This window comes from Lactuca sativa, chromosome 3, assembly GCF_002870075.4.
Source record: "Lactuca sativa cultivar Salinas chromosome 3, Lsat_Salinas_v11, whole genome shotgun sequence".
NCBI lineage: Eukaryota > Viridiplantae > Streptophyta > Magnoliopsida > Asterales > Asteraceae > Lactuca > Lactuca sativa.
This window is the reverse complement of record NC_056625.2, coordinates 87,244,079-87,264,253: the sequence shown is the minus strand read 5'-3', so window position 1 is coordinate 87,264,253 and position 20,175 is coordinate 87,244,079. Positions and strand designations below refer to the sequence as shown.

At 30.8% G+C, this 20,175-nt stretch overlaps 2 protein-coding genes and 1 long non-coding RNA gene across 4 annotated transcripts; 1 reads left to right on the top strand and 2 right to left on the bottom strand.

Moving 5' to 3' along the window:
* Nucleotides 1-721: 721 nt before the first annotated feature.
* Nucleotides 722-6,548, top strand: LOC111915582 (kinesin-like protein KIN-14R). Its single transcript, XM_023911229.3, has 19 exons — nt 722-1,191; nt 1,388-1,683; nt 1,764-1,935; nt 2,033-2,103; nt 2,170-2,353; nt 2,595-2,704; nt 2,813-2,912; nt 3,037-3,123; nt 3,283-3,465; nt 3,553-3,829; nt 3,913-4,074; nt 4,153-4,368; nt 4,457-4,494; nt 4,573-4,736; nt 4,832-5,083; nt 5,166-5,231; nt 5,322-5,396; nt 5,496-5,564; nt 5,885-6,548. Exons 1-19 carry the CDS (start codon nt 828-830, stop codon nt 6,242-6,244), a joined length of 3,246 nt encoding a protein of 1,081 aa, XP_023766997.1. The 5' UTR covers nt 722-827; the 3' UTR covers nt 6,245-6,548.
* Nucleotides 3,083-3,681, bottom strand: LOC122196880 (uncharacterized). Its single transcript, XR_006189276.2, has 2 exons — nt 3,544-3,681; nt 3,083-3,424 (listed from the first exon to the last, which is right to left on the bottom strand). It is a non-coding gene; the product is annotated as an uncharacterized LOC122196880 (long non-coding RNA).
* A 6,998-nt stretch (nt 6,549-13,546) lies between the features above and the next one.
* Nucleotides 13,547-16,034, bottom strand: LOC111915583 (biotin--protein ligase 1, chloroplastic). Of its 2 annotated transcripts, XM_023911230.3 has the most exons (10): nt 15,724-16,034; nt 15,201-15,471; nt 15,063-15,124; nt 14,850-14,998; nt 14,649-14,769; nt 14,421-14,573; nt 14,296-14,341; nt 14,139-14,211; nt 13,966-14,042; nt 13,547-13,853 (listed from the first exon to the last, which is right to left on the bottom strand). In XM_023911230.3, the coding sequence occupies exons 1-10, from the start codon at nt 15,845-15,847 to the stop codon at nt 13,811-13,813; spliced, it is 1,119 nt and encodes a 372-aa protein (XP_023766998.1). In that variant the 5' UTR covers nt 15,848-16,034; the 3' UTR covers nt 13,547-13,810. The 2 variants fall into 2 exon arrangements, with proteins under 2 accessions (XP_023766998.1, XP_023766999.1); XM_023911231.3 differs by lacking the exon at nt 15,724-16,034 and having other exon boundaries at nt 15,063-15,135; nt 15,201-15,407.
* Between the last annotated feature and the right edge of the window lie 4,141 nt (nt 16,035-20,175).

Below are 20,175 nucleotides of genomic sequence, written 5' to 3'. Positions count from 1 at the left end.
AAAGTAATGTTTTATTAAAAGAAATTTTTAGTCTTGAATTTTGGGACGTTACAATATCTCCTAGCAGCATGATTATATGTATGGTATGTGGTAGTTTGGGGAGACTCACTAAACTTCGTGCTTACAGTTTTCAGTTTTGGTTTCAGGTACTTCCAGTAGCAAGGGGAAGAGTTCAAGATGATTGCAGTGCACACACCATTTGATTAGTCTGGGATGTTTATACTCTGATATGTTGACAGATGTGGTATGATACTTTGAGATACATGATTTATGATTTTTATATGATGTTCGATAACTATTGTTTTCTTAATGATTTAAAATGAATTTTTTTTGGACTTGTATTTTTGGAATGTTTCAATATTCCAGACTACAATCCGGAATTCATTTTTTTAATCCGGAATATACGGGGTGTCAAATTCCGGACCTAATTCCTACCACCCACCAACAACGCCGGAACAAAAATAAATATCCAGAATATCGTATTCCGGTATACGTTGGACGACCCAACTCCGGAATGATGTTACGTGCTTAGGAATAGGATATTTTGAAGAAAATGGTCATTTCTTAAAAAAAAAATTAAAATGATTATTTTTATTAACAAAATCTTTTTTTTAACGGCAGACAGATATATTAAATAAAAACATTTATTTTTAAATATCCTATAATTAATGATAAAACAATGATGTCATCAAATAATATAAAACAATGATGTACAAAATTCCCCACCCCCCAAATTTCAAATTCAAAAGGCTCAAACCAAAAAAGTTGCACCTAAAACAGCATCTCTTCAATTTAGGTTTTTTACCCAGATTACCAATTCCTATTGAATGGAAGGTGCAACAATGATGTCCGAAACATCCAACGAAGACGAAGAACCTCAAATCTCTGAATATTCGGCCCAAGAAAGTATTGCAGCTTTAGAAGTTGAGGGGAACCGGAAGCGTAAAGCATCTAGTTGTGATTTTGATTCACAAAACCCCTTTAGTTCGCAGAGTGATTACACGCATGAAGGCGACAAAGGAACCCCGATTACTACTGACCTGCTTCAGCCTGGTGGTGTTTTTGACTGGGAGAAAAAAATGAGTGCAGTTTCTTCAATGGACGAAGATGACGACCTATCCTTCGATCACATGGTTTGTGATTCAAGCTCCAAGCTAATTCCAAATGGATTTATGAGGTCAGACTGCACAGGTTGGTGATTTTGACTAATTTTCGAATTTCATATAGGTGTAATTTCAAATTCACGATCTATTCTTCCTCGTGTATGATTAAAACAAGTTTTTATGTCCATTTCGAGTTTCAATTTCATCTTTTTTCTTTCATTTCGAACGCTGTACATGATTCAGAACTGTTACATTACCGATTCTTTCGATTATTTTTCCTCCAGACCTTGTGATGTTCGTAAATGCTGGAGCAGAAACCATGATTGAATCCGATTCAGATATAAAGTTTGAAGCTGATAACTTCTTTGAAGGAGGAGATACATTTCAAACTAACGAGTGTATGACTGATGGTGGTGATTTTCTCTTCATTTATCACACAGCAAGATTAGGGAACTTCCATTACCGATTTAACAATCTACCGGAGGGATATTACTACATTGACCTTCACTTTGTTGAAATGATAAACACATTTGGTCCTAAAGGGATGAGAGTGTTCAATGTATTCTTGCAGGATGAAAAGGCAAGTTCAATAATCAAATACTCAATATTTCTTTAACTCAAAATCAATTACAAGGTCTTATTTTTCATTTTTTTTAACAGGTTCTCTCAGATTTTGACATCTTCTCTGTGGTTGGAGCTAATAAGCCTTTGCAGCTGGTTGACTTAAGAGTTTCTGTTAAGAACAATGAAGCAATTGTAATTCGATTTGAAGGCATAATTGGTAGTCCTTTGGTTAGTGGTATCTGCATTAGAAGAGCACCTAAATTACAGGGTATATCTTCTTGCATTTAACCCTTTTGATAATAGCATAAATGTAACATTCAAATTTCAAATCTTGATTGGTATGTTCTATGTTATTTCAATTCCAGATTCTGATGTGAAACATGAATTTTTAAGATGTCAAAACTGTGCTACTGAGATAGAAGTCCCTTCAGCTCAGGTACAAATAGAATGCATTTGAATAATTATGGTTGTTAATTCTTATTAATGATTTATAATATTATAGAAAAAAAGGATGCGAAAAGAATCAGTAGAACAATATGAAAAGAGGATACAAGAGTTGACTAGTCAATGCCAAAACAAGAGTGACGAATGTTATCAAGCTTGGATGGATTTAACTGCAACAAATGAGCAACTGGAGAAGGTTCGAATGGAACTTGATAATAAGTTCTTTGAGTCATGCTCTTTTGGTAAGATTTTATCTAAAATGTTAATACTTTTTTACATAAAAACTAGAAATTTTTTTTAATCTTTTAAATAATGTCTTCCTGGGTATCCTTGTATTTTTCAATTTTGGTCCCAAAATGTCGTTTCTAGTAATTTTGGTCCTTATTTTGAATTTTCCTAACGATTAAAGAACTTTTTGGGACCAAAATTGTAAAACAGCAATACTCAGGGACCATTTTTGTAACTTACTCAATTTTCTATCAGATCAAACGATGGAAAAACAATCTGAAAAGATAAAGGATATATCAAGTAGATATGAGCACGAGAAGAAGATTTGGTCAACAGCAGTCAAAGAGTTATCAGACAAAATAACTGTAATCAACTAACTACCTTAACCTTTGCAATATTTATCATTAAAACTAGATTCTTTAATTTTAGTAAAATCTTTTTCACAGAATCTTTATGATCATTATCCTATTTAGGTGTTGAAGCAAGATCATGCTAAGTTGTCTCGTGAAGCACACGAATGTGTTGACTCAGTTCCTGATCTAGCAAACATGGTTTCTGCAGTTCAAGCTTTGGGTAGGTTTCTCAAAGTGCAAGAAATAGCAACATATTTTCATTTATTTGTTTATTATAGCATCCTACTAAACAAATCAATGGAAGTACATTGATATTTCTTGCATTAATACTGTGTCATTTGCAGTTTCCATGTGTGAGGATCTTAAAGTGAAGTACAGTGAAGAACAAGCGAAAAGAAGAAAGCTTCATAATCAAGTTGAAGATGCAAAAGGTACACACCACAATAACATTGTGTTCATCAATCTCTTTGGTGTGTTCTTATCGGGCTTCACTAACAGATTTATAGAAGTTTATATGAATTTCTCACCAAATACGACTGTAATTTACAAATACCATACTATCGCATACTGATTTCTTCAATTCCTTTTAGGAAACATAAGAGTTTTTTGTCGATGTCGTCCATTAAACAAATCGGAAGCTTCGTCGGGTTGTTCAACGGTAGTAGACTTCAATACAGCTTCAGATGGAGTTCTCGGAGTTTTAACCACTGGTTCGACATCCACAAAGAAGACCTTCAAATTCGATTACGTTTTCACACCAAAAGACAATCAAGGTTCGTTCACTCAAAAACCTAATTAGATAACAAATCAATTCAATGATTTTGAATTTCGATTCAATTTCGTTCGTGTACCTTAACCAGACGACGTTTTCGCGCAAGCTTCACCACTTGTAACTTCCGTTTTGGACGGATACAACGTATGCATATTTGCGTACGGACAAACCGGAACAGGGAAGACGTTCACCATGGAAGGCACTTCTGGCAACCGCGGCGTCAATTACCGGACACTTGCAGAGTTGTTTAAAATTTCCAACGAAAGAAGCGATACGTTTACGTATAACATATCAGTTAGTGTTCTTGAAGTTTACAATGAACAAATACGCGATCTTCTTGCACCTCCATCATCAACTTCAAAAAAGTAAAATCATTATCCAATCGTTGATGATTTATGAACACAACTACTTGGATTCTTCGGTTACTTATTTAGTTTTGCAAACTTAGGTTGGAGATAAAGCAAGCTTCTGAAGGGTTTCATCATATTCCTGGATTGATTGAAGCGAAAGTTGAAGATGTAAAGGAAGTATGGAATGTTCTACAAACAGGAAGCAGTGCTAGAGTTGTTGGATCGAATAATGTTAACGAACGTAGCAGTCGTTCTCATTGGTAAACAAGGATCTAATTTTTATATCTCTGATTTACATGCTCTTTGTGATGGTTTATTAATTTTGACTTTTTTTTCAGCATGCTTTGTATTGTGGTAAGAGCAAAGAACTTGTTGAATGGAGAATGTACAAAAAGCAAGTTATGGTTAGTGGATTTAGCTGGAAGTGAAAGGCTTGGAAAGACAGATGCTCAAGGTGATAGGCTCAAAGAAGCACAAAATATTAATAGATCCCTTTCAGCTCTTGGAGATGTCGTATCTTCTTTAGCAAATAAGACCAATCATATTCCATATAGGTTTGTTTACTTTCTTTATGTTTTTTTTTTTTTAAAAAGGAACTCATATTGTAGAAAAGTTAAATCTTTCTTTTTCCCTTTCATCCAGGAATTCCAAGTTGACACATTTACTTCAAGATTCCTTAGGTACAATTCAATTTCTGATTGCTTATGACAGATGTGGGACAAAATTGCAAAAGACGTGAATGCCCTTTGTTTTTGCAGGAGGGGACTCGAAAACATTGATGTTTGTCCAAATTAGTCCCTCGGAGAAGGACTTGAGTGAAACTTTAAGCTCCTTAAACTTCGCAACAAGAGTCAGAGGGGTTGAATTAGGTCAAGCTCGAAAGCAAATTGATACAAGTGAGCTTCAAAAACTTAAAACAATGGTAAGTGAATGTAAATCAATCACCAATAATTGTCATTTCTGTATGTGTTATGAGTGTTTTATAGTATTTTGACATTCTTGATTTTGATCATGAAGCTTGATAAAACCAAGCAAGAATCACAATTGAAAGATGAATCATTGAGGAAACTAGAAGAAAGCTTGCAAAATGTTGAGACAAAAGTTAGAGGAAAAGATCAGACATATAAAAACCAGTTGGAAAAGATAAAGGAGCTTGAGGGAAAATTGGAGATGAAAATAGGATTGCAATCTCAATCAGAAAAAAAAGTTTTAAATCTTTCTGAGAAATTGAAGGCTAAAGAGGAATCGAATGAAGTCCTCCAACAAAAGGTGGTACATGATTATCCTGTCCTGTCCTGTTCTGTTCTGTTCTGTCTGTTTGTTCTGATGTCAGGTTTTGTCTACTATAAAGGTTAAGGAGCTTGAAAGCAAATTTGGAGAGAGGGAACATTCAAATTCAATAACTTACCAGCATAAGGTATAATGTGACATTTTTGTTTCTATTTTGGTTTTCCTTCTCATAAAATTAATTATAGGAATACTAATCAAATGAGAATTAAAAAAGCAGGTTAGAGACCTTGAAGACAAGTTGCAAACACAAGTTCAAGAGTCAAAATCTTACTCCAACACCCTTCAAGAAAAGGTCTTTAGAAATCACAAACCCTAACAATATATTTCACATAAATGGGTGATAAAAAAAAAGTTTTATTTTATATTCTTTGTGTTTTATTTTGCTTTTCAGATTGATGAACTTGAAAAGAAGCTGAAAGAACAAAAACAGGATTCCGATTCCATCTTGCTCCATCACAAGGTCAAAATAAGTTTAATCACCAAAAATCATAAAACTGTCAAAAAAAAAAAAAAAAACTTTTTGACTAAATTACATTTTCGGTCCTTGAGTATAGGTTTTTTGCAATTTTGGTCCTTATTTGAAGTTTTGTAACATTTTTGGTCCCTGCTCCATGTTTTTGGGACACAAATTGAAAAAACCAGCTATACTCAAGGACCAAAAGTAGTCGATTTATTTGGAACATGGACCAAAAACGTTAAAAAAAACCTCATGTAAGGACCAAAATTGTAAAAATAAACTATACCCAAGGACCAAAAATGTAACTTGTTTTATAATTGCAGATTAAGGAGCTTGAAGAGAAGCTTAAAGAGCAAGATGAATTAAAAAACGAGATGGAAGAACGTATTTTAAAGAGTAGTAATATTATGAACACTCAAAAGATGCCTAGTTGCAAGAGGCCAAGTTTGCCAAGAAGAAATGATTTTGTGGGTGATGAAATAAAAAAGAAAAGGTTGTCAAGAAATAGTGACGTGGAAAATATTGCTACTCCATCAACTTATGGTAATACTGAAAAAATGGGAAGGAAATCAGAGGTCCCACGACCTCCAACAAGGATGGTGAATAAACCAACAACATCTACCCGAAGGACTTTGCCTCATGGATTCAAAGAGAAAGAAACCAAGAAAAGGATGTGGGCTTGATGACTACAATTTATCAAATCAATGCTCAATGCACCTGATGACATATCAGGTGCATTGTATGTATCAGATCGATTGAATCGATCTGATATGTATAGTTAAAATACATGTGTGTATTAGGTATTTGTGCAAGTGAATTTGCTTTGAGTATGATTTGAAGTCGATGTTGTTTAGGAACTTATATATTTTAGGTAGAGTAACATGTGTTGTTTTCTAGATGTGTACCTTTGGGTTCACCTAACCTTACTTGATTGATGTTTTAGGAACAATGATGGATCTTAATTTAATTCGAAAACCGTTATCGCAAGTTCAAATGTCGCTCTTTTTTCTTGTTTTGTGATGCTATGATGTATAAACTTATAGTAATGTTGCCTGTTTTAGACTTCTATAAACATGCTTATGTTTAATGGCATGGCATTCAAACAGCAAATGAGAATGAATTACTTTGAAACTTATGAAAGCGAGGTTAACAATGATGATAAATACTTCGTTTTATCCCTGATTTATTTTAGAAAAAAAAAAGTTGAAAAACTAAACTATTATCCTAGTCTTATTTTAGTAAGAGATTTTCTAATATATGCCTAAATGTACATATAAGAAGCATTAATTAATGACAAATATTACTATAATTAAATGTAAAATATATTAATTATAAGCAATGTTACCTTAATTAAATGTAATATGCATTAATAATCTTCATAATAAATGTATTTTGAATTTAATTATAGTAATATTTTTCATAATTAATACTTCTTAAATGTGCCCTTAGGGCACATATTAGAAAACCCCTAGTAAGTAAAGTAAAAAATTGTCGTGGTCATCTGTTAATTTTTTTTATCCACTTTTAATCCATATTACCTGCTATCAACATTCTAAAACAAAAAACATTGATGATGTGGGAAGTGTTGTATTTTGAGATCAAAGAGATACAGATATCTCAAGAGACAACTCATTATCATTAAGGATATTGATATCTGAACAGACAATCAGACAATTCACTCTTATTATGGGCATCGATATCTCAAGATCTAATTCATTATTGGGAAAATACCAGCAATAATAAAAAAATGGGGGGTTTTTTCAAAATATAGACACAAAAATAGACATTTCCGGATATAGACATGCATTCCGTGGAATGGATCTTGAGTTTTTTTTTTTTTTTTTTTTTTCCACATCGATTCTTCGGGGTTTATATTAATTCCTCAACTAATTATTTTCAAGTAAATATTATAATAGTATGATAATATTTTCTTAAAAATAATTAGTTGGGGGAATGAATATAAACCCTGAAGAATCGATGCGAAAAAAAAACCATTAAAGATCCATTCCTCGGAGGTAGCTCCGCGGAATGGATATTTAGTGTGTTTTTTTTAAATACATTGATTTATTTACGATTTTGCCATTCCGCGGAGCTACAGTAGATCCCATAGAGCTACCTCCGCAGAATGCATGTCTATATCCGAAAAAGTCCATTTTTATGTCTATTTTTTGAAAATAACCCCTATTTTTTTTTTTACTATTAACGATATTTTCCCTTCTAAGGAGATTGATATCTCTTCAATTTAACTATTTCAAAAGGCAATTCACAGAAATAGTCCCTAAAGTTAAAGGTAATTTACATAAATGGTCAGTGAAGTTAAAGTTATTGTTATTAACAAAATTACATAAACTATGGATATCAAGTTTGAAAACATGATGACATTAATAATTTCTGGTCGAATTTACATATTCACTCAACAACAAAATTATTAAGACGAATAACTCTTCAAATTTAAAATAAAAGACAAAAAGACAACAATAATAATTAAAATGGTCTATAGTATGTCGATGCTTTATAATCATAGAATAAAAAAATAATACATGATTAGTCCGAACAAAAAAAATAATACATGGTTAGTCAAAAAATAATAATACAAGGATAATTCGAACGAAAAAAATAGATAAGGATAGTCCGAGCAAAAAATTAACACATGGATAGTCAGGACGAGAAAAGAACACATAAATAGTCCGAACGAAAGAATAACACATGTATAGTCCCTAAAGTTAAAGGTAATTTACATAAATAGTCCCTAAAGTTAAAGGTAATTTACATAAGGTTTATTTTGGTATAAATCTTAAAGCTTAAGAACAATAATATATACAAGTGAAGATTAACAATTAAAGAGCTTTTACTTTGAAGCTTTTTGCTATCTTAATAAACTTCCTAATTGCCAAAGAAACCAAAGTCTTTAAAGGTTGTAAACTCTTTCCTTTATATGGTTGTATTAATCTTCCTAAGCTTTTTCAAAATGATCATTGGTGATTAAAATGATTTTAGTTTATTCAAATCTAGAAATACTTCTATTTCTAATTACATCGAATTTCTAATTATAATTAGATTATTTATACATAACATTATGCTTTTAATGTAAAAAAACATTGTATTTATATAAAAATATGGTTTTTAAATGAAAAAATGTAATAAAAAATATTTATACGGTTTCAAATAAAAAATGGTCAACATTGAAAAAAATGATTTATGATTTGAAACAAGAAAATAGAGTGTCAAAATTGAAAAAATAAATAAACTTAGTGTCAAAATCGAAAAAAATTAAAAAAATTAGTGTCTTTTGTGAAATAAAATCAATTTTGACATGTTAACATGTCATATCATCAAAACTAACACGTCAGCAGATAACCAGGTTGACCGGTCAAGTAGTCAAAATTATAACAAATTGGAAAATACGGTGTCAAATTTGAGACAAAAAAAACACCTCGTCAAATTAGAATTTTGGTGTAAACTTAATATATTTTGTATTGTTTACCCTTAAATCAATGGTGTATCTAAAGCAACACTCTTTAAAAAACCCGGACATTTTTCCTTACACATGAAGTCACTTAGGGATTAGGGGGACCTTTCCTTCCAAACCACTGTCACATAGTTCCATATTAGTTTTTCTCTTGCCTCTTTTTTTCATCTTTTCAAACTCACAATACATGGAAACTCTATCTTTTTTGATCCACTCAACCCACTTGTCACATCATTACTTTATATTTTATTAAATTAGAAAACATAAAATAAAACAAAACAAAACATTTAAAAAAAAATAAACTTTTGCTAATTTAAAACAAAAAAATTCTAAATAATATTAAAAGCAAAATTTAATTAAAACAAATATTATTTAATGAATTGAAAAAAAAAACATAAATTATTACAAATATCTGAAACGTATACATGTTTATAATACTTGCTTTTAAAAAAAACAAAATAGAAAACAGACAAAACTTCAAAAATGGTCTCTGTGGTTTCCGAAAATATCAAGTTTAGTCCCTAAGTTTTGAAAAATCTCACAGATGGTCCCTGTGGTTTCAAAACTTTTAACAAATGGTCCTTCCACCTAACTCCGTCAACTTTCTACCATTAAGTGAGGGGCATTTTCGTCATTTTAATACATAGGGACCATTTATGAGGTTTTCTCTCTCTCTCTCTCTCTCTCTATATATATATATATATATATATATATATATATATATATATATATATATATATATATATATATAATTACCCTCTCTATGAGAGCACTTAACCCAAAACACTCCACCCATCTTCTTCTTCAATTTTGGAGGGAAATCGAAGCCGTTCATTCCTTACTCAAGCTAATTAAATCCATGGCTCACGAAATCTCAAAGGAAAGACCACGAATAGGGCAATGTCTACCACTATGGGAAGAACTCAGAGTGAAACTCAAAGACTGGTGCTTAAAGTTTCAGATGAACGAAACCCACATCGACAAGGTGTTCGACAAAAGGTTTAAGAGAAACTATCACCCCGAATGGGCTGCAACATTCATCCTCGACCCATTCTATCTAATCCGAGATAGAACAGGGAAGTATTTACCACCTTTCAAATGCTTAACTCCCGATCAAGAAAAAGACGTAGACAAACTCATAACACGTCTCGTATCCCAACAAGAAGCTCATATCGCATTAATGGAGCTCATGAAATGGCGAACAGAAGGGCTAGATCCAGTGTATAAGCAAGCTGTTCAATTAAAACAAAGAGACCCCATTTCGGGTAAAATGAAAATCGCTAATCCACAAAGTAGCAGGTTAGTTTGGGAAACTTATTTAACAGAGTTTAATTCTTTGAGGAAAGTTGCAGTGAGGTTGATTTTTCTTCATGCCACGTCATGTGGGTTTAAATGAAATTGGTCTTTCTTGAAATGGGCTAAATCGAGGAGTGGAATGGAAAAAGCTTAGAAATTGATCTTTATTGTTGCTCATTCTAGGGTTGAAAGAAGGGATTTCTCAAATGATGATGAAAAAGATGCAGATTTTTTTGCAGTCGCTAATGGTGAGGATGATATGCTTAATGAGGTTTTGTTTGATGCTTCATCTCCATAAAAATCGGATCTTTTTTGTATAAGATGTAACTTATTTATTTGTTATCCATTTATTATTTTTTCTTTTTTTTGGATGATCAATCTCTCTTGTGTATTGAAATGACGGGTGGAGTGTTTTGTGTATTGAAATGGGGGTGGGAACCTATATATATATATATATATATATATATATATATATATATATATATATATATATATATATATATATATATATATATATAGAGAGAGAGAGAGAGAGAGAGAGAAAACCTCATAAATGGTCCCTGTGTATTGAAATGACGAAAATGCCCCTCATTTAATGGTAGAAAGCTGACGGAGTTAGGCGGAAAGACCATTTGTTAAAAGTTTTGAAACCACAAGGACCATCTGTGAGGTTTTTTGAACTTAGAGACTAAACTTGATATTTTCGAAAAACCACAAGGACCATTTTTGAAGTTTTGTCTAGAAAATAATTAAATATGTTTTAATAAAATCTATAAACTACAAGGACTAAAATGGACATAAACTATAATTCATATAACCTTTTGAACTATTATAACCTAAACCTAAATCTTTCCTTCTTTGGCCCCCTCTATCATATGAGAGATGATTTGTACACAACAATTTTTTTTCCATACACAAGAATTGATGTTTTAAAATATTATACTGTACAACTCTATAATGGATACATTGTTGTGTATAGCAAAAAAACAGTGTAGGAATCACTTCCCTTTCTCCAAAGATAATAATTTGTTAACCCTAAACTAATATTTGTTAAATAGTAAACATACCCAAAATCTTACCACTATATAAATGGTGGAAGTAATCGGTCGTAATATAAATAATTGTAATTTTGTAATCTTGATTTGCTTCTGCAAGTATTATCCTCAAGGCCTGAACAATGTTTTCACGAAATCACAAGTTGATATTCCACCAAAGCTTTTCCTAAAAATAGTTTTGATGATTTTGGTATATTCATGAACAAACTTTTGAGAGCTTTTAATTTTTATCAAATTTAAACAAATGACTTATAATCCAAAATATACTTCAACTAGCTTTTTGGTTTTAATTCATTTTACATCAAAAGCTTCAACTATTTTTTTCCAAATATTTAATAAAAGCCACATCCATTTTGCCAAACATATCCATAAATCGTTTTCATAACATATACTACCAAACTTAAAGGGTGTGGAAAGATAAAAGTTCTAACCTAAATTGTTATATAAATTTTGATTCGATTTGATTTTATTAGGATTTGATTAGATAAGGATACCATCGATTTTGGATATATATATATATATATATATATATATATATATATATATATATATATATATATATATATATATATATATATATATATATATATATATATATATATATATATATATATATATATATATATATATGGGCTTAGGGAATATGTGGCTGTCATGTACCTAAGCTTATATATAGAACCCTTCAAACAATGTAGTTTTGATCCGTTTATATCAAGACTAATCATGATATCTCTTTTACTATTCTTCATTAATCATATGACTTACTAAATCGATCAAAATTTATGTTCTTTTTCTTCATTGTGTTTAAGAACTTAAAACATTAAAAGTCATGACCATTTCATCAACCCTACTAAATTCTAAATGAAAACTAATAGAATAAAAAATAAAAGAAGAACATGTCATAACTCAATCAAGCTTTTCACAAAATCATTGGATATATTTTTTCAATTGAAATACAAAACACTTGAGTTATATTCGTTAAAAACTATTGATTTTTTATTTTCTTTATAAACTCAATAATCATTTGCAATAAAAATATATATAATTGATCTTTTTCATACCATAATCGAACTTAATTCAATGGTATTCTATTAAAACAAAACAAAGATAAAATGAAATTGGATTTGTTTTGTTTAAAACTACGTCGTTTAAAAGGTTCTATACCTAAACTTAGGTACATAACAGCCACATATTCACTTTTCCCTATATATATATATATATATATATATATATATATATATATATATATATATATATATATATATATATATATATATATATATATATACTAATAAATAAAACCCATTTTCTGCCACATGTCATGTCCTCATTGATTTGGACACATGGCATTTTAATGGATTTTTAGAATTTATTTATTTCCACATTTAATTTTCTGATTTGTTCACATATCATAACTTATTTCGGTTATAATATTGAGATAAATAAATGCTTCCTTGAAAAAGAATTGATATATTTATAATGTAATAAATGTCATAATTAATAAGAGCTCTAAAATTGATATTGATATTAAATTTAATGTTTAAATATCGATATCAAATTTTTATTTTTAATAAACCCGTGTATTACACGGGTCTTACACCTAGTATATATATAAATGAAGGTTTTTTGCCACATGTCCTCTACTCATTCATTTGGACATATGACATTTTCTAGAAATTTTAAATTTTATATTTTCCACTTGTCATTTTATTGTATTTTTGATTTTATTAAATTAAAATTCCACATTTAATATATAAGGTAATATATATATAAAGTATTTATTAGAAAATTGTTTATATATGTAATGTATCCAATGCATTAAAGTCTCATTAATTTTAATAATTCAGAAAATTTCTTATTTTTCTTATAAATTTAAACTTTTCAAATTGTTAAAATTTTATATTTAATTTTTTTTAAATAAACCTATGTAATACATGGGTCTCACACCTAGTATATATATATATATATATATATATATATATATATATATATATATATATATATATATATATATATATATATATATATATATATATATATATATATATATATATATATATATATATAGGATAAACATGATCCCATAAATAATGGGATTTAGTTAGATAGCTATACTGTATATAATATTCTACATCTTGAACATTATGAAATATCAAGAAACGAAAGATCATCATAAAATCTTCACACTTCACACCATATATCAGAACATGCAAATTAATTCATAAACACTCTTTACACAACACAAAACTAAATCTTACAACACATACAATATTTTTTTCTTCAATGTCAATCTAAAGATATAACTATGTGTAGCATCCACTAATCACTCTTATTGTATGCTAATATATTAATCTTTTAAAATTTAAAATACAACTCATGAAAATTACAAAAAAAAAAAAAAAAAAAAAAAAAAAAAAGATGTCTGTTTCTCAGGCAAGCTTACTCCTCACTAGTCCTTTGAAGAAATCAAAACTGTATACACCACATGAATCTTTTTAGTTTATTTTCAGTTTCATATACTTCAAAAGCAACAATTCTTATTAAAAATAAAATTAGAGTTAAAAAAAGTAACAACTTTTTATACCTATTTCCATCTGGATGAAGCTCACATCTTTCACCATTATCAGTAATGGCCAATAAGTATCCTGAAGATGTTAATCCCTGCAATTATTAACAACTCAAATTATCAAATTATAACACTTTTTTAATAAATAAAAAATCAAAAAAATTTCACTTAACAATTCTTGATTTGCTCACCTGAACAGTGACTACATTTTCTGTTGGCAAATCTTGTTCTTGGTTTTTTTCTTGAACAATAACCCTCTGCCCACTACACAGATTAAGACCATAATAAGGGAAATTACTTTTTTACCCTTTTTAACAAGATGAATGATGAACAATAACTAATAAACACCTATGCAGCCATGTCTTGTAATATAGCTCCTCAAGGGGTTGGAATCCTGCATTTTAAATTTAAAAAAAAAAAAAAAAACATGAATTATACTTTTTTTAAAAATATAAAAACAAATTAATACTCACCTTGGTGTATCAAAATATGGAAGAAATGCTCGAATTTATCAAAGAAAGTTGATGTAATATCTTCTCTTTGTAATTTGTAATCAGAATTTAATTTTTGAAGCTCAGAATTCAAGGATGTTGTTGGCTTATCATTATCAACATTCAATCCTACTCCTGAAATTGGAAAATTTTAACAATTTTTTTTTACAAAAAAGTTTTTATTTTAAAAGCTAAAAGTTTATCGATTACCAACACTAATATTGAATATCTTGGATTGATATGTTGATCCACACAAAATTCCTCCTACTTTAAGCCCATTTAAGTAAAGATCATTTGGCCATTTTATTCTAACATCAAGAGGAGGAATACCCTGAAATTAATATTACAAAACACTTGTTAATGTTATAAAATGACAAATTCATGTTTAGAATTTATGTTATTTTAGCTTACATTTCTTATAGAAAGATTCTTAATTGCTTCAGTCATAGCAAGACACACAACATATTGCACAAGAGGAACCAGTTGTCCATTTTCCATTTGCATTGTAAATGATAAAAGAAGGCTTCCCTTTGGAGATTCCCATGTATTTTGTGAACGCCCTAAAATTATAATTATTGAGTTTCCAATGAATGATTTTATAGATTTGAATCATTTGATTGATACCTCGTCCTTTGAATTGAAGATCTGCAATGCATACAGAACCTATTGGAAGCTGAAAGAAGTTGCTGCATAAACCCTAGAAGATTCAATGACTGAATTAGAATACAAATGATATGAATTTCTAAAGCTTCTTGCACTTACAGGCTGACAATGTCTTGAGTAGAAGGTAATCGTGGAGACCAAAGAATAAATCTTCCGAAACATTTAGTTTCAAGAGAATTCATGTAAGTATCGATGTTGAATTCGTCTTTTTCTGATTGCGTTTCCATCTCAGAGTGCAAATAGGTCTGGAGCTTTACATCATCTATGATTTTAAGGGTTGAATTTTCTTTCAAAGACCTTGCAAATTCCTTCTCGCTTTCTGATTTTCCACTTAGAACTAGTACAACAGGTCGTTGGGACTCCATGTTTGCTATAAAAAAGCAGGTTCCAATTAGTATACTCATATTATAAACACTGGATTCTGCAATCTTAGATGATAGTGATTATGATTTTGATTTTTCCTAATGATGGTCGAATTATTGATTGTCGTTCTTTGAAACGCAATAATCACTTTCAAAAAATGTAATTCAGATATGTTTTCGGTACATATATAACATGATTTGGAACTGAACAACAAATTAAACAAATGGGGTAGTGGTTTTGGTGTGCAAGATTAGCTTACCCGATGCAGTAGCTACTGAGAGCGAGCGACTGAAAATATTGGAGTAAGAAGGTCGAGTGAAGGAGAAGGAGTGGTGTAGAGGGAGAAAGCAGTGGAAGGAAGTTCGTAAAGTATTGAATAGCATTGGAGAGGCGGTTGAGGTATGGTAGAAAGAGCAATTGATGATGAAAAATGCATTTAGCAGACCCAATCACTCCGGCTTTTCGACGGCGGTGTTATTTGTGGTTGTTGATGGCGGAGGCGGCGACGGCGTTGTTGGGGACTACCTTGCTAAAATGGGATAATTAAGGTAAAATGTGAGTGTATATCATTTGGGATAATCATTCATCATACAAAATTTGTTTGGGATAATGACACGAGAGGTAATCTATTTTAGCTTTTGGTTATATTGGGTCATTAAATTAATTTTCATGTTTTTATTAACCCTTGAACTTGATGTATATATTATATCAATATGACCGGTAATAATGGGGTTTGTCGGTTTCCAACGTTGTTTCCAGCCAAACATGAATTTTCCGGTCATTTTCTCCCGTCAAACTTGATTTTCCGGCGTTATTTCACGGAATAACATCTTTGTGAATACCAAAAATGGTCAAAAACTTCGGTCTATTCTCTCATTCTCTTTTCTCATGAACTCCAAAACATACATGAGATCTTTGATCTATGATGGACACATTCATACGTACACATTAGATCATTGTTCATTGTCTTCAACTTCCGGTTATGGTGTTCTTAAACAAATCAGAAAAAATTTCTTGAGCAAAACTTCGGTTTTTTGAAGAATAAAACCCTAGAACTCAAAAAAAAACATCCTCAAGCAAATCATCCATGAAAGATCTAACGAAAAGAAATCATACACATATGTAGATCTGGGTTCATGTTAAAAAAAAAACATTCTTCTGGGTTTCATTTCGATTTATGACAGATTTTGTTTCGATTTATGAACCCATAACTCAAATTTGAAAACACACACACACACATGAACTTGAATATGAAATGGAGTTCATAAAAGAAATCTAGGATTTGGTTGCTAATGATGAATCTGAAATGGAGTTCATACAAGAAATCGAACTTTGGGATTTTATGAACAAACTTGATTTGATTTTCATGTTTTAGATTAAGAACACACACTGAAACGCATTTTGAAATCGGAGTGTGTTCCTTCTCGAAAATGAATTTCCGATCTGCCATGGATGTGTTCTTCAAAACTTGATTAATGATTTTATCTAGCTTGACTCTAAAATTCATTTTTCTAGGTTGAAGTGGTTGAATGATTTATGGGTTCAAGAATTTTTGGGTTAAAAGGATGAACATGATTTATGAGTTCAAGAGATTGATGAGCAAAAACACCAGAAATCTGGAACAAAATCGCATATGGAGGAAGTAACGCCGGAAAATCGAGTTTGATCAGAAAAGATAACCGAAAAACTCATGTTTTGGCCAGAAACAATGCTGAAAACTGACAAAACCCACTATTAACGGTCATACTGGTATAATCTACACGTTTCAACAAGTTCAAGGGCTAATAAAATACAGAAAATAATTTAATGGCCAAAAGTTAAAGTAGGTTTCCCTATCAAATCATTATCCTAATTTGTTTTTACAAAACAACTTTAGTTTTGTTAAGTCACTTCTTATTAAAAGTAATATAATAGTTTTTTTTTTTTTTTTTAATTTTTATTTATTTTTTTTTTTATCAAATTTTCGAGAAGCAAGTTTTGCTTTAGGTTTCACAAACATTGTAATGTTTTTTATTATTATTTTTTTATTTTTGCAAAATGTTTAGATTTAGGCTGTAATTTGTAAAAATATATTAGTGAAAAAAAATATAATCCACTATCTTTGTAAGGTTTTTGCAAAGAAAATGAAAAGTACTATCAAATCACGTAACGACTTTCTTTTGTATCACAGTAGTATTCATATTTTCGAAGGGACTCAACAAAATTAATAGAACCCAACAAAATTACTAGGGGTGTTTGGAAATGATTTTTAAAATAATTTATTAATTATTATTATTATTTTTTAAATCAATAAGTTAAAAATGTATTTGGTAAATACTAACTTCTTAACCCCCCCCCCCCCCCCCCCCCCCCCCAAAAAAAAAAAAAAAAGAAAAAAAAAATCTAATTTTTTCAAAAAATCATTATTGAAAAACAATCATAATTCCCAAACACACCATACACCCGCAAATTTGCCTAAAAAAACCTAAAATATCATATTTTTACTTCATTTAAAAAAAATCCAAACATAAATTCTCTCAAGGTATGGTCAAACACTTAGATATATGCAAACCCATATTTGGGTTCAAAATTCATAAATGTATTGATTTTAAGTCTATATGTTTTAGCAGGACTTGCCAAAATATAATAATTTGGTATGAGTCATATTGGCAGGTGTAACGTCTAATTTTCATAATAAAAATTTCATTTTTAATTACGGTAAAACTTCATATTTATTAATCCAAGTTGACAAAATCATTTGTTTAAAAATACATTTTTTTGAAAACTAGAGTGATATGGTAACCATGGAACCCCTAATGATGTTGATGAGTGTGTACAGTCATGCCTTCGCATTCTCACATACATCAATGGTACCTGAAAAAAAAATTATAAACAACTAGGTAAGTACGAAGCTTAGTGAGTTCCCCAAAAATACCATACACCATAAACACATTCAAAGCATGCATACCGGGCCCATAGTCACAAAGACTAGATTGCCTCCGAGCCCACAACCATAAATACTGGATTGCCCTAGGTATGTTGGCCTGCCGCCTCAACCTAACTGCTCCCCTAAGCCTCAAGCCCATAACTAGCTCCCCTCTCCTGCCTACAACTTATGGCTGGCCCACACCTGGTATCTTGACTTACAACACAAAGCAGAAACGCCTTGATGGGTTTTAGCCATAAGAACTTTCCTATGTGCGCATGCAAAACCCTAATGCTTGGATCTAGGCTTTCTAATTAAACATGCTTTGAATCCAAGACTTCTAATGACTAATTAGGTATAAGAACAATACAAAATCAGATCTAGAAGTTTACCTTTGAATCTCTTGTTTGATCTTGTTGTCTTGGAGCTCTAGAGTCACAATTGTCACTCCTCTAATGGCTTACAAACACCAACTAGCAAGGAGGATGATTTGAGAGAGAGGAGAGGGGAGGAAATTTGGCCAGGGGTTCTCTACTTGAGATGAGATGCCGAATTCCCTTGGCTAGAGGGTCTATTTATACTTGTAGACTCCTTAAGGGTTTCACCTTAAACCCTAGTTGGATAACCTTTCCTTAAAGCAATCCAAATCCATTCCTTAGATAACCTTGGACGATTTTGAGCTATCCTTAGTTTCTAGAATTCGTCCAACCTCTATCCACAAAAGGATTTACAGTCTAAAGTGTAACTATCAAACAATTGACAGTTTATACCCTCTTATTTAATTAATCTCTTTCAGTCACCAAATTAACACTAATTAATTTATGACTTATATTAATCAAATAACAATATTATTATTCCTTATATTATTCTCATAATATATTAATAATATTTATTCTCTCATAATAAATCATCCTGTCAAGTTGCTATGGTGAAGGCAACCCAAAAGGACCATGCACAACCGGGTCAAATACTTGCCTAATATAGTTGCAGCCTTAGACACTATTCCAACAGTCTCCCACTTGGATAAGTCTAGTAACTATATGCACAAGTACAATCCGATTTGCAATCGTAGCTCTCAAAGACGCTGTCAAACTCTGATCTAATCAATCTTGTCCTTCAGATACGGGATCGTACAGTCCTCTGTTAGATATCATGCTGACAATTCTATGGAATGATTAGTCAAGCATTTAGGTTTCTCGATCTCCGATTTATTCGACATAGAACTTAATCGAACACATCAATTCAGTTTTGACCGGACCCGGCACATAAGTCAAATCAAATCATCGAGCAGCCGAGATATCACTTTTACCTTCTTGGGATAAAAGTTACAGATAAACTTCGACTTATATGCATTTACTTATTCATTAACCAACTATACACAACAATGTGTTTTATAACACCGAGTTACTGATACGTTTTCGCATTATCAATGTATAACTAATTAACAAATAACAAACCATATATCTAGGTTTTAAGACTATATGATATTATCGTCTTGCGATCACCTTTTATATCATATTCTATAAGGTGATTCCAGCAAGCACGGGTTTGTTCCAATGCTCAAAACTAGTTCATAAGCACTCATGAATGTTGCAGCAACCCTTTGCTATGTCTAACACCATTTAGACAATCTACACACCAATTCATGACAATCTTCATTCATATCTACTTCCAACATACGAACGATTGTGGACAATTTGAATAATTCGATTATTCTTAATAAATTCAATTATTCTGGAAGTTAAAACATGCAAAGTGAAACAATAGTTAAACAATTAACATAAGATAGTAACATTACTCATAAAT